Source organism: Anopheles darlingi, chromosome 3, assembly GCF_943734745.1.
Source record: "Anopheles darlingi chromosome 3, idAnoDarlMG_H_01, whole genome shotgun sequence".
In the NCBI taxonomy this organism is placed as follows: Eukaryota; Metazoa; Arthropoda; class Insecta; order Diptera; family Culicidae; genus Anopheles; species Anopheles darlingi.
Genome location: NC_064875.1, coordinates 53275256 through 53292041, shown reverse-complemented (window position 1 = coordinate 53292041; position 16786 = coordinate 53275256). Strand labels below are relative to the sequence as shown.

At 45.7% G+C, this 16786-nt stretch overlaps 3 protein-coding genes and 1 long non-coding RNA gene across 9 annotated transcripts in view; 3 read left to right on the top strand and 1 right to left on the bottom strand.

Annotated features, from left to right (window-relative positions):
• LOC125956466 (serine/arginine repetitive matrix protein 2) overlaps positions 1-3248 on the top strand; it is an 18043-nt gene extending 14795 nt beyond the window's left edge. For 2 of the 4 annotated variants that reach the window (XM_049688364.1, XM_049688360.1), the window contains 3 exons: positions 1-1421; positions 1499-1732; positions 2968-3248. The exon at positions 1-1421 is cut by the window's left edge and continues 1132 nt beyond it. In XM_049688364.1, coding sequence (XP_049544321.1) covers positions 1-1421; positions 1499-1732; positions 2968-3082 — 1770 coding nt within the window. In that variant the 3' untranslated portion in view covers positions 3083-3248. Of the gene's footprint in view, positions 1422-1498; positions 1733-2034; positions 2840-2967 lie in introns of those variants that run through there. The other 2 variants (XM_049688359.1, XM_049688361.1) reach the window with 2 other exon arrangements.
• A 145-nt stretch (positions 3249-3393) lies between these two features.
• Positions 3394-5230, bottom strand: LOC125956468 (PXMP2/4 family protein 3). Of its 2 annotated transcripts, none has more exons than XM_049688369.1 (4): positions 4938-5230; positions 4557-4666; positions 4107-4482; positions 3394-4025 (listed from the first exon to the last, which is right to left on the bottom strand). In XM_049688369.1, the coding sequence occupies exons 2-4, from the start codon at positions 4643-4645 to the stop codon at positions 3903-3905; spliced, it is 588 nt and encodes a 195-aa protein (XP_049544326.1). In that variant the 5' UTR covers positions 4646-4666; positions 4938-5230; the 3' UTR covers positions 3394-3902. The 2 variants fall into 2 exon arrangements, with proteins under 2 accessions (XP_049544326.1, XP_049544325.1); XM_049688368.1 differs by having other exon boundaries at positions 4969-5228.
• A 193-nt stretch (positions 5231-5423) lies between these two features.
• On the top strand, positions 5424-12826 carry LOC125956467 (85/88 kDa calcium-independent phospholipase A2). 2 transcript variants are annotated; one of them, XM_049688366.1, is made up of 10 exons: positions 5424-5736; positions 7297-7498; positions 7578-7668; positions 7751-7921; positions 7988-8116; positions 8196-8376; positions 8919-9109; positions 9326-10735; positions 10820-10943; positions 11014-12826. In XM_049688366.1, the coding sequence occupies exons 1-10, from the start codon at positions 5727-5729 to the stop codon at positions 11244-11246; spliced, it is 2742 nt and encodes a 913-aa protein (XP_049544323.1). In that variant the 5' UTR covers positions 5424-5726; the 3' UTR covers positions 11247-12826. The 2 variants fall into 2 exon arrangements, with proteins under 2 accessions (XP_049544323.1, XP_049544324.1); XM_049688367.1 differs by having other exon boundaries at positions 5425-5736; positions 8934-9109; positions 11014-12825.
• Positions 12827-13515: 689 nt separating this feature from the next.
• On the top strand, positions 13516-15973 carry LOC125957290 (uncharacterized). The gene is made up of 3 exons (XR_007469222.1): positions 13516-13653; positions 13718-13795; positions 13864-15973. It is a non-coding gene; the product is annotated as an uncharacterized LOC125957290 (long non-coding RNA).
• The last annotated feature ends 813 nt before the right edge of the window (positions 15974-16786 follow it).

Here is a 16786-nt window from a genome sequence, read left to right as displayed (position 1 = left end):
TCAACTAGATCAGTTTCCAGAGAGGTCACTCGTCAATCAGATCGGTCATTGAGTCCCCCAAATCGTGCTAAGCCCGTTGTGAAACAAACAAAACGCACAGCAGTGCTTAACGAAAGTGATCGTTCGTCGCGTTCTCGTTCGCGTTCGAGATCTCGCTCGACAAAACAGCGTACGGATTCATCGGCTTCCCCAGCAAAAAAGAGTGACTCATTGAAGCGCCGCCCCTCTCCTGAAGCTACGAAAGCTAGCGAAAAATTCAGTGCGGCTGTCCAAGAGCCTTCGTTACGCCGATCGTCCAGCAAATCGAAAGCAACGGAGGAATCTGCACCAAAAACTGGTCGCTCTTCCAAGCGAGCACCGTCACGGTCCCCCGATTCTAAGAGACGTCGCCCAGACCGTGATGTTTGTCAATCACGAGAAGCAACAGCTTACAAGACAGTGCGTAGTGATCGTAATGAGGCTGATAATAATAAAGCACACAGAGATGTTGGTGAATCAAGACGACATAAATCACGCAGCCCCGAGAGAAGAAGACATGACGCACCTAGCACCATGGTACCTTCCATACCTTTGACTGTGGACAGTGAATCAAAAAGGCCCAAACCGAAAATGTCTTCTACATCAACGGTATCGATGCAATCTTCAACTAGCGGAACGGCGATCATTCAGCAACCGGTCGTGAAGTTACACTCGCCGGAATCATCGCACTCTTCCACAAGATCGAACGGTGATGCAAGTGATGCCGATCGCACCAACGATGATCGAGACAATCTGGACGCTTTTCTACCTACCTACGACGAAAATCGCGAACAGGAGAAAGATCTTTCGCTTTTGAAGGCACTGAAGCATGATCTGGCTGCCAAAGCTAAGCAGAGTCTGGAGAAGAAGAAAAATGTTTCTGAATGCGGTACAGGCGGTGGCAGTGTGAAGGTCTCACAAACTGCCGGTTCAAAGGTTGGCGATGTTTCAGCGACGGTACCCATCGTCGAGGTGCGGGTCGGGGAATCACGAGAAAGAGAATTGCTGCAAAGTAAACAACAGCAGCTTCACCTTACGAATGCTTCGGTTGAAAATCCCACGATGGAAGTGTCTGTCCCAGCAGGCACCAGTCTTCAGCAGCCTCCTTTAAAACCGTCGGTCGCGACAGAACGCGATTTGAAGACCAGTAATAGTTCACAAATTAAAAAAGAAATACACGACATTATAAGCACTGTAGGTGCATGTGCTGTCGCTGATGGATCGGAAGGGGCAACTAGTAGCTTATCGAAGACATCCATTCTTCATGCTGTGGACAGTATTCTGAAGGAAAAAATATCCGGTAAAACCGCGATTTCGGTTACCGGTAGCAGCACCAAAAGACGATCCAAACTCAGAAGCAGCCGTTCGAAATCTCACTCTCGCTCTGGTTCGCGGTCGCATAAGTAAGTAATGAAAATGGGAATTTTCAGTGGCCAGTTGCTTAATCGTTTCTTTCTGATTTCTTCTATAACTGGATTAGATCACGCAGCTACAGTAGATCAAGCAGTGACACCGGCAGTTCTCGTTCGCGCAGTCGATCGTCCTCATCTCACAGCGCCAGCTCGTCAGAGCATGCCAGCAGTCGTTCGAGAAGCCGCTCGAGCAGCCATTCGTCACATTCAACAGCTGGCCGGTCGCGCACTGGTTCGCGTTCCCCATCAATACCGCGCCGAGCCGGATCACCTTCATTTCTCGATCGGCGACGCATCACTAGGTATGTAGTAGCAGAGTGTGTATGCTGTGTTGATGGTAGCAAAATGTTGATTTTCTGCTGATTTTTAAAAAACTAGATGCTCTGTGAAAAAGATTCTGTTCCTTCAGCCGTATAAATGCCTTTTGACATACCATCTTTTCGGAGCTGTGAATTTTTATTTTTAAATTTAGTTTCTTGATACCTTTCATTTCACTTATCCTTATGTTGGTTTTATTTTCTTTTTTCCCTTATAATTTTATCCCGGCAAACGCACCCAATCGCACACATACACGTATTTCCTGTGTGATCGTAATTAATGGTAGAGCTTCACGGTCCCGATCACGTTCCCGAAACGCTTCTCGCTCACGAAGTGCTCGTCACGAAAAAAGTGATCATAGGAAAGGAAAAGGCTCGCGTTCTCGCTCATCATCTTCATCCTCATCGTCGCGTACCTCTCGCTCACGTGGCTCGCGGGCGCAGGACAGGCAACGCCAACAGCGCCGGAACGGTCGGTCACGATCAGGTGACAAAAGGTCTCCACCACGCAGTAGGACTTCATCATCTCGTAGAGAAACACAGCGCCGCCGTTGATCATCCCCAGGGGTCCTTGCAGTCTCTTAACTGTAGAAAGCTTCGCCTTGCGATAATGGCCGAAGATTCTGATTTGATGTCCGCTGATAGAAACGTGTTTAGCTTTTAGTTAGTCGTAGATTGCGTATACAAAAATAGTTGTATAAATCCGCCAATGAGCCTCAGCAATGGTAAAGGAAACGTTGTATACCATCATGACGAGACACATGCAGCCATGCTCTTCCTCCTAAGCTACACCTTTTATATTACTGTAATGCGTTTCTTTGTTTTCTTAATACACTTCACTAGGTTAAATTATAATTTGAAGAACGATTCGTTGCATTTATTTCATTTCGTTTAGAATGGGCTGAAGTAGTAGATTGCAATCAGTTTCGAATGCGTTCCGAAATCGCGTTCCGTTCATCGCACTGTAGTGTGCAGATTGCTTTCATTTCTTTAGTTTCCTTACGATTCCTTGTGCCAATTGCTACGTGCTGGTAAGTTTAATTTGTTTTTTTTTGTCGTAGAAAAGCTCCGTGTGCTAGAGCGAGTGTACTTGGCGATAACTATGCCTGTGTTACTAATTCTACTAACCGAAATGGATTTGCATTTTCATTCTCTTGTACACTGCCGCTTTCTGGATTTGTTTGCACGCTATCGGATTACCTGTTTCCCGGGTCCTCCAGTGCTCGCAAACGTCCCATACCATATCGCAGGCCGTCGCCGTCATCGATGTCGAGTGGTAGCAGCTACCATAGCCGCGAAAGCCACTCCAGAAGCCGTAGTCGCAGCAAAAGCTAAAGCATTGCAGAGCAGCTTATTGCTTTCTAAGCCCCTCCGGATGATATCTATTTTTCATTTAATGCATTTTCAACGGATTTTCACAGCGCAAACGCTTGATATTACCAGGGCCGTGACAAAAATGATCCAGTTTACTTCGACTCTCCATCAGTAAAATTTCAAACAATTGTGCAAACGGCCGCCAACGATAAATGAACTATCAGCGCTTAATTTACTCTAGTCAACCTTAAGATGCTTTATCGTAAAATACTTTATTTGTTTTCTATATTTTTATAATGTGCATCCACCAACCAAGAACTTGAGCACTGGTAGATATTTAACAAACATATTTATTTAATTATATTTATTTCTTTATAAAAAAAAACCTTTAACACTACCCTTTCGGCTAATCTTTAGATGAACCTATTTAAGCTTAGAGTCCCACAACAAGAAAAATAAGGCAGAATAGAAAAAAAAATTATGCAAAACCTGTCTCGAACAGCAGTAGCTATGTCTCTGTGTCAGATCGTTCGAGGAAACTGAAAATAAAAATGAACCCAGCAACTAACCATCCAACTAACACCGACTATGGCTTGTCACTACATAATTGCTCTGCCACAAGTAACTATCGTTGCTTTAATCGTGTTTTAATGTTTAACAATACATTTCGTTTTTCTTAATGCGCGCAGTCTTTCCTGTTTGTTTGATTAATTTGGTATGTTCATCAAAAAACATCTAACGACGAAAACACAAATGCAAAATGCCAGATTGACGAGGCTAGCAGCGATCCTGGTTCGATGTTGTCGCACACATTGGAATGATGACGCTATGCAGAAGATGATCAGGACGACTTGGTGGTCTCACCGGCTGCTGCTGCTTGGCGTCGTTGTTCGGCTTTCCTGCGCTTGGCCGATAGGAAGAGAATCCAACAGAAGCCAATAATATTTGCAAACAGAACACGGAGCTGCAGGGGAAACGAATAAGTTGGTAAGATTATGTGTCATTGCGAATAAGAGACCAAGGGCGCCTTTGCAGCAAAGCTTACCATCGGTGGAACGTAGTTAAAGTTGATGAACACCGGCAGGGTTAGGAATTTCCAGTTTCCACGCAGCACACTACGGAACAGCGTGATCAGATTGATGATCGCTTCATCGTGGCTCTTGTACTCGAATCGCGAAATGAAGTACAGCGACAGAGCGGTAATGGTCGGTGCAAAGACCAGCCGCTCGCCAAGCAGCATGAGCAGCTTCTTGAAACGCACATCGTTCGTGACACGATCGAGCCATCCATAAAAATAATGTGACAACGGTCCGGTGAAGATCAATCCGAACAGTCCGTACGCCAACACGGAATCGGTGTTGAGCTGCTTTGCCCCGGTCAGCTTCTGGGATGCAAGATTAGCTGACGATGCGATGACACAGCTGAAAAGCGAGAAGATATAGAACTCGTTTGCGCCTTTGATAAGCCATCCACAATACCGATGTTGCCTGCTTACCTCGTTATGGCCTTGGTCCGGAGCGGATGCTCGAAAAGTTGTTCCAGGTATGAGCCAAGCAGATTGAAGAGCGGTCGCGACAAAGACATTTTCCGGTTTTATCGGCAAATCTGTAGCGGAAAGACGGATCAGACTGCCGGTCAGTTTGCGATGGAAGCGAAGAGTGAAATGCGTAGCAAGACGGTCGCTATCCTCCCAAGCCAGTCTGTCTTATCACTACACCTCACAGGACGATGTAGGAGGTCGAGAGGTGGAGTGCAGTGGCTTGGTTGGACGAGGCTTTCTATGATAAGGAACGTATTACGTATTATCGTTGGACAATAAAAGAAACAAAATGCTCTTTGCCCCTCTTTGCCTAATCGGCGTAAGTGTGAAATTCACCAAAGATAATATTATGCTGCGGTCGCCTTACCGAACGGCGGCACTAGAAAGGAGGTCAAACTGCACTTTTGCTTTAGTTTTCTTTTCTGCACAACTGCACCCGGCGAACTATTCGCTAGCACCAGGATTATGGGTGATAGAGATTACAATTTTCGGCGGTTCAGTGCGCGATTTGGAGGACTTAAATTTGTCCCGATAATTAAAACAATCGGTATTAACGGAGAACAGTTTTTTCCCGGAACGCTTTGAATATACGACAAAGTAAACGACGCATCTGTCAACCGCTACAGTGCAACGAATTTTTGTGACCGTTTTTGTGAAAAAATATTTCAGCACGGGGAGCTCAACGTTACAGTAACTACACAAGAAATCTTCAATTAATTTCTTCTTCTCTTAACGGACCATTAACCAATCTACAAATTCTTGATAGAAGGCAGACAACAGTTGTATTGTTTCACCCGGCACTGTTCTCTGTAGCGTTTGTTGTCAACCAGGCCACCACCCCACATTACCGCCTCTTTGCGTCAGCTGTCCAAAAGCAGCTACTACAAGCCACTAGTAATCGCGGATTCTGGGCAACATTAGTCACCGAAACGAAAGGAGGAGCATCAGTCGAACGGGTGACACAGGATCGAAGGTCATTTCAGTGGCGAAAAAAAGACGGCGAAGTAAAAGTCGCGTGTTTCGGTTGCCAACAATCATCGGAACTCGTGTAGTGTGTGCGGTGTGAGTTTAGTAGGTAGGTGCGCATTTCGAGAATCCCGGCTGCGACTGCCGAGGGAAGCAGAAATGCTGAACGGTAAGTGTCCCTGTCCCTAGCAGGCTTCTAGCAACGATAGCATAGCATACGGATATCGCGCAGAACCGCCCCGGATGACTCAATCGAGGGATGGTTTTCTAGCGAAGAGATACGGAATTCCAGCACACGGCTGCAGCCAATTGTGTATTTGGGCATGCGTGCGTGCGTGTATTGTTGTGTTTTGCCATCATTGTGGCCTCCTGGAAGAAAGGACAAAGAAAAACATTCGCCGAAGAACATGATGATGATGACGATGACGAAGGCGGCGACGGCCGAAGACTCCTTAAAATGGCTCGAAATGTTCCTTTCACACGCGTCCCCCGGTCTGGCATGATGGGTTTTCCCTCATTTAATCGATTGCGACATACGGGTTGTCACTCGCTACGCTTTCGTGGCGGACGTATAATAGTGACAACAAATACGCCAGCAACGACAAAAATGAAGCCACAGATCTCATTGAAGGAGGACCGCTATCTTAACCGGTAACCCTGGGGCTGTGGCCGTTGTTATTTCATTTTAGGTCTTTGGAAGAACCCTCCGATGGTGGAGCGGGATTTTATGCAAGGTACGACGGTCAAGGCCGGCCAAGAGACCGCGCGCGCACACTAGCTAGTAGTCAGAAGCTACGAAACCACTAGCAGAAGAGGCCAGAGACCATCGTGCACCATATGTAATCTGTAGATATGTGAAAAAGGCACTTGAAACGACGGCTCATGGATGGTGGTCGACAGTATTTGCAGAAGCTTAGTCATAACCCCGCTCGGTTTAGGAGCGTTGAGGATTGAGTTTGCGTTGATGAGTCTATTTGCGTAGTGGCCTCTCCATCACGAGCTGTCATGGGTTTGTGGTCCGCAGAGAGACCGCGCATTCAACGCTTGAATTCTTACATCTGGCCCGCGTGTAGAGCTTATGAAGCTAACGATCCGGTTACATTACGCTATTTGCGGCACCATTTCCAGTAGTGGCACAATTCCCTTCATTCGATCTAGTAGCTCAGCACCGAATCGTACCATATGCGTGTATTTGCCAAATGTCCACTATCCTTTGGAATCGTTTCAGTAACGCCAAACCGTTCATCGTAGGGCCGAGAATCGAGAATCGAGTTGTTGTTCTCCGTTTCCTCGTTCGTCCTCGCTTGTGTTTGTTTCCTTCCTTTTACTCCAATAACCGTCTGTTTTGTTGATTTGAACCAAGCTTCCTTTCCCATTCGGTCACACGTTCCTAAAGAGATATCCTACGGCTATCAAACGCCACCCAGCAACACACTGCACCTAGCTCCGCAACCACAGCTAGCCTGAATGCAAATGGCTTGGCTCGGGATCGGTGCTCTGGCAACCGGTTTAGGTACCATTACCATTACTCGATGTTACTCAGTTGTTGGATTAGGAATCCTGCAGAATTCCCAACACATACTGCAAGCTAGCGAAACGTAACTAAAACTGGCATTTTTTTGCTTTTTGTTCTCGTCCCCATCCCCCTGGATTTCACTATTTTGGGTTTGTGTTTTGGTTCCCACTCGACCGCGGCATACCGGCCACTGGGGAAAATCCGTCTATCCAGCAATCCAGCGATTTCTTGGTGTCGATGCCCCACCGAACAAGGTTCAAGAGGTCAAGAATGAGTCGTACACCAATCTACAAGTGCTGCAGCGCAACGAGGCGATGCGACTGTTTGCACCAAACCCAAATGCCCCGGACAAGAAGTTGGTGTACGATATCGTACTCGAGCGACCACACGTGGAATCGATCAACACTTCGTACAGGTAAGATCGAAAAGCCGCACTTTTAGCCATAAATTCCAAGCCCCCTCCTAATCATTTCAATTTCCAATCACTGTTCCAGTCTGTACCGTGCAACGACACTAGCGGAAGCGGAGGAAAAGTTTGAAGCCTTCCATCAGCGACTACCCGAATTAGTGAAGATCGTCCGTGAGGTACACGCACTGCGCCAGCTGTTACCTTCCTATTTTAAATTGCAATCAATCCATACTTATTAAATACCACCCTGCGTTACAGATGTACAACATGAATGGCCTGCAGAAACTGTGCGATATCCTGATTGAGTATCCGAGCTGGTCGCTGGCGCACATCATTGCTCACTTTAATCTCACCGATTACATTTCGAATCCGAGCATTGTCGATTTCCTCGATTATGCCGAGTACGTGGAGATGATGACACCGCTACATGTACGCTTCGTGATCTCTGGATTCATTCAGCATCGGCACTATATCTCACTTTCAATTCCGTTTCAGGTAGCAGTAAAAGCAAACAATCTCGAATTTGTGAAGGCACTGGTGGGCGTGTGTAATCTGGAGCACCTGGACAAGAACAGCAATTCTGTGTTTCACTACGCAGCCAGCACCACCAAGGAGATGATCAGTGTTAGTAGCAGTACCGTGCGCACCTGACCGGATGAAAGTGTAGAGAAGAGTGTTTCAAGCCTTCCTTCTTTCGTTTCAGTTGTTAACAGCTAAAAGTACCTTAAACCTAAACCATCTCAACACGGACGGATACACGCCGCTCCATCTAGCCTGTTTGTCCGACAAGCCGGACTGCGTGAAGGCCCTGCTGTTGGCCGGTGCCGATACGAACAAGAAGGCTCGCGGTGCCGGCAATTCGTACAACAAATCCATTCCATCGAGTAAGTTTCCAACACTCGTCTGGACGCTGGCTCCAGTTCGCATATTTCCTTCTATCTACCCCTGTTCCTTGTTTCCTCCAGTGTCATTCCTCTTCCGATTGTAGTTTTGCTCTGTTAATAGTTTGTTTCTTAACTCTTCTTTTCCCCTTTTTTCTCCGCGCATCTCCGCCAAAAAGCATTCAATGATGGCAAGTTACTAACCGTTTCACCATTTGCTTTTCATACCATATGTTACTCTCATGGCACCCTACACCCCGCGTGTGCGTGTGCGTGTGTGTGTGTGTGTGTGTGTGAGTGTCTCTGCCGCTTACCATCCAGATGAATAATCTTTGCTTTTCTTTATATTTTTCTTTCCAATCCAATTCGTTTCGCTCGAAACAAACAATCCATTTACCGGGATTTGGTTTGCTCCTTCCTGATTTACTTGCCTCCCTTTCGGCTTCCGTGATGCTTCCGGTGTTTGTCGGGTGACCGTTTGATTTCGCGTGGGGTGTGCTGTGTGTTGGGTATTGCGTGTGCGTGTACGTCTCTAATCGATAAAGAACCATCTTTCATAGGTAATGTGGCCGACTTTCTGGTAAGCAACCCGAACAAACTATTCACGCAGGACATGAAGCACGGCGGTACCCCGTTGCATTGGAGCTCGAGCCGTGAGGTGCTGAATTCGCTGATCGAACGCGGCTGTGACGTGAATCTGGTGAACTTCAACGGCCAAACGCCGCTACACGTGATGGTAATTGACACACAACCTCTATCTTCTTGCCCTTCGTCGATGCGACAGCTTGCTGTGGTTTTGCTCACTAATGTGGTGGGACCGCGGCTATTGCCTAGCCATATGCCATAGCTTTCGTTTCGATTCCGTTAAGCATACGCTGTCCATCTGTCCAGTGCACATTGCATGACGATTCACAAAGCATCTCCGCCGCACCTGTTGCTTTCTACTCTACAGGTGACCCGGGACCGGTTGGAGTGTGTGGTGGCCCTGTTAGCGCACGAGGCCGAGATCGATGTGGTCGATAACAGTGGCAACACGCCGCTACACATTGCCGTCGAGAAGCGGCTGTTGCCGATTGTCCAGTGTCTGGTGGTGTTCGGGGCGGACATTAACAACCCAAACAAGGATGGCAAAACTCCTCGCCACATGGTCGGGCGGGATGACAATGGCACGAAAGACGCGATGATACTATACATCCTGCACTCGGTCGGTGCGAAACGGTGCCCTCTAAAAAGCACCAAGTGCCCGCCTGGCTGTGCGGCAACTGGTTCCTACAATGGCATTCCACCCGCCGAGCCCGAAACAAGCGAGAGTCGGGAACACATACAGCAGATGTTGGCAACCACGACAGGCAAATCGCACCGCAACAGTGTACCGAGCCTGATCACGAATAAGATCCGCGAGACGATCCACGAGGAGCGCCCGGTTCGGGAGCACCCGAAAACGATCGACGTTAGCCAGGAACGTAAGGGAGCAAGCTTTATGGATGGGCTGCTGTCGATGTTTATGAGCAAACTGGATGCCGCCTCGAAACCGACCTCTCCCACGTCCACCACATCGTCGCTCAAGGGCGTTAATCTGATGGGTGATTTCGAGTTGGGCGATGAGCCGATGCTCACCGACGACCCACACTCGGGTGAGGCATCAAACACAGCGGCTGGTGGTGGTAACGGCAGCACCACCCATCAGAGATCCCGAACTCCTTGCGATGGGCAAACGTCTGCCCCCGGCGGTCGTGGTCGCTTGCTTTGCCTGGATGGTGGTGGCATTCGGGGTCTCGTGCTAGCACAGATGCTGCTCGAGATCGAGCAGCTGTCGCAAACACCGATTAGCCATCTGTTCGATTGGATAGCGGGCACTAGTACGGGCGGCATTCTGGCACTCGCCGTCGGCTGTGGCAAGACCATGAAGCAGTGCATGTGCTTGTATCTGCGCATGAAAGATCAAGCGTTCGTCGGTTCGCGGCCGTATCCAAGCGATGCGCTTGAATCCGTATTAAAGGAACAGCTGGGCGAATTCACGGTTATGTCTGACATCAAGCATCCCCGGCTGATGGTGACGGGTGTGATGGCCGATCGGAAACCAGTAAACTTGCACCTGTTCCGTAACTTTGAGTGCGCGAGCGACATCCTCGGTATCGTGACGCCTTCCAACAACCGCGGCCAACCTCCACCTCCTCCCTCGGACCAGCTCGTTTGGCGTGCAGCCCGTGCGACCGGTGCCGCACCGTCCTACTTTAGAGCGTTCGGGCGCTTCCTCGATGGTGGTCTCATTGCCAACAACCCGACACTTGACGCGATGACGGAGATCCACGAGCTCAACGCAGCCCTGCACTATACGGGCCGTTCCGCCGAAGCCGTTCCGGTAAGCTCTTTACCACTGTTTGCTGTTTGACCCGATCGACCATCAAACTACAGGTCACTCTTACCTTTTGTCCCTTTTCGACAGGTTTCGGTTGTGGTTTCACTCGGTACCGGCCTAACGCCGGTGGTTGATTTAAAGGAAATCGATGTGTTCCGTCCGGATAGCATCTGGGATACGACGAAAGCGGTTTACGGCATATCGACCATAAGTAAGTATCATCCCACAGAGCCACAGGATTGGATTATGTATCTGATTTTGAACCGTTTTACGTTTCGTAGGCACCTTAATGGTTGATCAGGCCACCGCTTCCGATGGGCGCGTCGTGGACCGTGCCCGAGCCTGGTGTAGCATGATTGGCGTACCGTACTTCCGCTTTAACCCGCAAATGTCGGTGGACATTGCGATGGACGAAAAGATCGACGAACCGCTGATCAACATGCTCTGGGAGACGAAGGCGTACATGCACAGCAATCGCAAGCAGGTGATCGAGCTGATCAATCTGCTGAAATAGCAGCAGTAGTAGTAGCGACGATAGCGCGATACAAATGGTCCACCCACCATAGCGGTCGCCAGAACGTCGCCCACGCTCTGGCTATCTGGTGGTACCTTCCGCACTCACTTATCATTGCTGCACCTTGTACCACCTACCACCGCAAAACCACCCGCTCTCCTTTCTTCCAACACCCACAGCACCCACCAAAAGAAACTGAAAACCTAATGAAGCGTCGCATATGTACATCAGAGAGACAGAGAGAGCAAGTGAGAGTCTTTTAGTAGGCAATACGCTTCAGCGCCCCAGCGCCACTAGCGATCGATTGTCCCGCGAGTATCGTACTGATTGAATTGTTGACAATATACCTAGCGACGGGATGATCGCATTCGGCCTCGCGTGAATTGGGCTCACGAGAGCGTATGCTATCCACGCGTGAATATTGGCAAAATCGGGTTTCGTGCTAGTTAAAACAGCACAGGCTGTAAGCAAACGCGATTACGATGTGACCTGAACGATCACATCATATCTTAACCGCAGGCGCAATCGTTTCATTGATGTGTGTATGCGTGTGTGAGTCAGCACATAAGATGTTTAATTTATTACTGACGGATAAAGTATCGGGCAAGAGTAAATGAAGCATCACCTCTTCTGCCTATCTAGAGTGACGATGGCAGGGATTACACGAAACGCGACGAACGAAATATGGTATGTTTCTTCTGCATTATAATCTACGCCCTGGGGCATCCTTGCCCGTCATTGTATCTCCCCGTGCGTGTGTTTATGTGTGGCTATTCCACTGGTTTCTGGTATGTGTCACGATCATGTTCGTTTGCTGTCTGCGCATCAATGTTACGCGGGTTAACTTACTTATATCGATTAGTCAAGAAGGAAGGGAAGGGCAACCGTTCCAGCATGGCTTAGAATAATTGTGATTTCTGTTGTTTACGATCACTTTTAGCATCGTGAAGCGTCAGCAACACTATGAAGCGTTTCCCTCTTAAGATGTGTGTAACGAAGTAAAACTTCACTAACGAGAATCAGGGATACTTATTTATTGATTAATGCGGGCCATTGGCCCGGATATCAATCGAGCAAATACCAAAAACCAAACGGACCCCTCTTACTTGTCTGTTTTCATTTTTTAAGATTTCCAGATACACAATATCATTCGTCAGAAGAACGTAAAAAGACGCTCCCACCAAAAATGCCGGTCGTTGTTAGCTCCCAACGTCGTTATCGATGCATAATATATTAAGGGTGGACGCTGGATGAATTATGAAACTTTACAATTAGCTGGAAGCCCATACATAGACGGGGCGTTGTAGTGTGTATTCAGTCGTTATTATTGCAAATACAAAGAAATCATATTATCATATTACTTCCAGTATTGCGAAATGAACAACCAACAAAACAACAGAAACATTTTTCTACTAAACACGTGCAAATGTGAAACCGTTAATAAAGATTTGCTCTCCCTATGAAATGGGTAGCCGGAGTACGATTATGGCTTGCGCGTCGAACTTTATTTTGATATATCATTTAGAGCATACGAACACCAGTGTTCGTTGAGCATGCTTTCAAGGATCCCGGACAGAGATATATAGGGCAGCGCAGTCCACATCCGCCGGCGACTACCAAACGATTACAGTACAGCACTGGAAAAAGCTTTTTCGATACAATTATCTGGTACTTAAATTAAAAGCTCACTTCGCGATGTTCGATTAATTTAATATTTTGCTTTTACATCCGAAGAAACGGAACGTTTCTCAACAACAAGTCAAGGCGGAAAGGCAAGGACATTATCACCATGCACCATGCGTCGTTCAATTATACGAGGAAACCTCCCAAAGTGCAACTTGAAACCGAGAAAATCGATGATTATAGCCTTCCTCTTCTATATTTTTGTCAAGATTACAATTAATTGTCCGGACTGCTAGTACGAGAAAGGACAATTTTAATAATGTAATGTATCTAGCTTTGCAAATCTCGTGGGTAATCAAAGATTTTTCCTACTACTTCTGCTGGTTCTTTACTTGCGCTGTACCAGTGGTTCATTCAAGTTATTTACCAGAATCGTTAGGAGGTATTCGGTGACAGAGACAACGAGCGAATATATATACAACCACAAGCAAGCACACTCTCCAACTGCTCAGCGATTAAGGCGTCGAGTTACGAGTTTCTGCATGATCAGCATTCCTTGGTATGTGCTTAATACATACATTAAGAATGTAAGAAGACTTACGCTTTAGAAGTGGAATGTGCCGAGTTTCAAACGTGGATCTTTCCGTCTTTGGAAAAGACGTTGTTGCTGGCAGCGGCTGCCGAGGAGGAACACTCTGCAACCGCGGTGTTATCGTGAAGATGGTGAATAAAAAATAAAGAATGTTTTAGCCAAGGAAATAATCTCTACACAATTTAAAAACAAGTGAGTCAGATCATAATTTGGACTTATAGCTATGCAAGTTGACAATTTTTTCTTCACGTTCTAGTGGTCTTACGAATTGATCGCTCGACGTCGGTAAGAATGTAAAAATGAAGACTCAACAATGTGTCTATCGCGAAATCGAGTGAGTGAAACAGAAGTTGAGTTGGTTTCTAATCAGGTTCGATATTAATTCGATTTGTCCTGTTTTAGTGATACGATAGATTCTGATAGTGCATACAATGGTCAGTAGAAAGCATCTTCCACAGAATCTTCTACCATTAACCGTACTCATTCGGCTGGGCTTGATGTGGAATGTGTTGACGCCAAGGATTTTCATTACGATGGCTCCAAACACAAGCGAACGCGTGATGACACGCGCGAAGGGGGTCACAGTTTACTAATCATGAACGGATTCCAGAAGTTTATTGTGGCCTTAGTAGAAACAATCGGCAAAAGTAAAGAATGGTTTGAAAATGCGTGCTAGATAAGGCAGTAAGTAAAATCCCACAAAACTGTCTAAAATGATTTGAACCTTCTCATAAGAAAGTGTTCATTTATGTTCGCCTTCACTATCGTTCTGATTTTTAAAAATAATTTTTACTATATTTCGGAAATCAAGTCATACTTTACAAAACAGCAAAAGTCATGGATCAGCGCTCCCTCCATGATCTTCGTTCGGTCGAACACCTTAGGTACCGTTGCAATTCCTTCACAATAACTTTTTGAGTGAATATACGAAAATAACTTATTTTTCATTTAAATTGCACTATTTTTTACATTTTTTTATTGAACTTTTGTGCACTTTTAGTTCTTTATTCAAGAAAGTGTATACGTCTTAATACTGATTCTCCTTTAATTAGCTCTAGTCGCTTATCATTGAACGAGTATCTAATATCTGCTATCGTCAATATTTGACCACTAATTCTAGTAAAGTCATTGACACCTAGCATGCTATCTGTCCTCGGTTTCTTCAATTTTATGTTTCCTTTCCTTCAATGATGGCATGTTTCCATTCAATTATGAATTTGCTGTTTGTATTGCACTGCTTAGTATTCATTATACGATTACGTTACGTTGATACGTTCAGCTCTCTGTTCTACACATTTAGTTCTTTTTTACTTAGATTTGCGATGCATACTGTAAATTCCGATGTACACTCAAGGCTATAATCTTTTTCTTTCTTTTATGAATGTCTCAAACTGCTGAACGAGTTTCTTTAATGTTCATACTTCTTCACATCATTGCTGGACTTATACTTCTTCTTATTATTCCTTCACCCTTCGTCGCATTATGACTGGGCTTATTTAGAATGTTATTCAGCTCTTTTGATATTCACATTATATACACTTTGCTCCAACTTGAACAGGCCAAGTAGACGGCGTATGTTTGCGTGCAGTTGCTTCCAGATCCGCACTCGCGAGGAAATATGTTTCACTGATGATCCGCTAGCTCTGGTTAGGGTATCAGATGTGCAAATGTGAAACAACTTCGGAACTTGATTTCTTTGTAGTGAATTGCTGTGTCTGGCTCTGGGTTTACTGGTCGCCAACACTGTTTTTTGCCCACTTTCTATTTTCTAATATTGTTTTTCAGTTGATATTCCTCGGTTAAATTGCCGCAAATGGAAGCAGCTGTACGTAGATGATACTTTTATTCAACAACTAATAGTCCGGAGGGGCAATTCATCCCCTTTCCCTTTGGGAGCTGACTGTATTCAGTATTTGTAGGAGTCATCTCCATAAAAGGTGTTTTTTTCTTAGCTCTGTTGAACATTTATAACTTAATATTCTTTTCTTAATTAAACACTTTATTTCGCCTTTCCAAACATACGGCAAGTCCGTCCTTATATATGCAAAAAAAAAACACTTTATTTCGCCTTTTTAATGAGCTAATCCGACGATTAACGACGCACGGCTGGATCAGAAATATAATATCTCGACGTTGATCTAGTTAATGTTTGAGTCCCTTCGAGCGAGTTAAAAACAGCTATAAGAGCTATGAAGCTCTTTATTCGTCGCATCGAATGGGTTTAATAATACGTTGATTCAAGTTGTATCTTCTTAGAACTATCGTTTGAGAAATTGAAAGTGAAATGCAATCATTTGAATTTGAATAGAAAGGTAAAAAAATACAAGGATCGAAACGGTACTGTAAATTCAATCAACATGTATGCATGTAATGTGTAATGATAAATGACAATAGAAACTGGTATCATAACAGGAAAAACAGTGTTGGAGCGATGAGAGCTTTGTTCTGTCCTTGAATTGTAAAATAAAATATTGCGTCTATTATTCCGCGTCGATATTCATTCCGAGAAATTGACCGGTATTTCTTTGAAGAAAGAAAATCTCATCGAATCAAAGCCTTTTTAAGGGTCCTGAGCTCTGTTGGCGATATATAGGGTGAACAATCAAAGCAATATCAGATCTTAAATCATAGCCTGAGCTCTTTAGTACTACTGCTCGATAATACATAATTTATAATCCTTCGCCTATCTTCCTGTCTTCCTCTGCTTGCCGTTTAATTGGCGATCTCGCGTGAAAACGATACAAATTGTTGTTGTATCATGTGTGAAACATTTGCTATTTCGCGGGATCATCAACAGTCTTCAGGTGTGATAGGAGTGCGTAGATTAGCTATTTGCTTCGTAATCCTAATAGCTTGGATGGTACGTAACAAATCACTTGTAATCGTTACTAAACATCCTCCACCGATACGCTTATCAAAGTTCAGCTAGTTGCAATTGGTCAGATAAGATGAACAAGTCGATATGTGTTATCGGTGCTGTTTTTACTCGCTCTAGTCAATCGATGGCGTTCGCTTCGGAATTGTTATAACACCGTGCACATCCAGTCTTGTGGTGCCGTCACATGAAAAAATGAATGAAGTGATCTGCGCTGAAGTGGCTTTACAAATTAGGATAAGGATTAGCTATTAAGTGGCTTGACGCCACAGCTAGAGGACGAGGCACGTGGCGAAGCGGAAAGGGCGTGTGTACTCGCAACCGAATCAGCCCAGATGAGGACGTATTTTTGGAGTTTTGGATGTACGAAAGATCCGTTTTGGGTTCGTTCGAATTGATACCGGTTTCCGGTCAAGCCCCAAAGTTGCGCAGTCTATAAAATCGAATTGG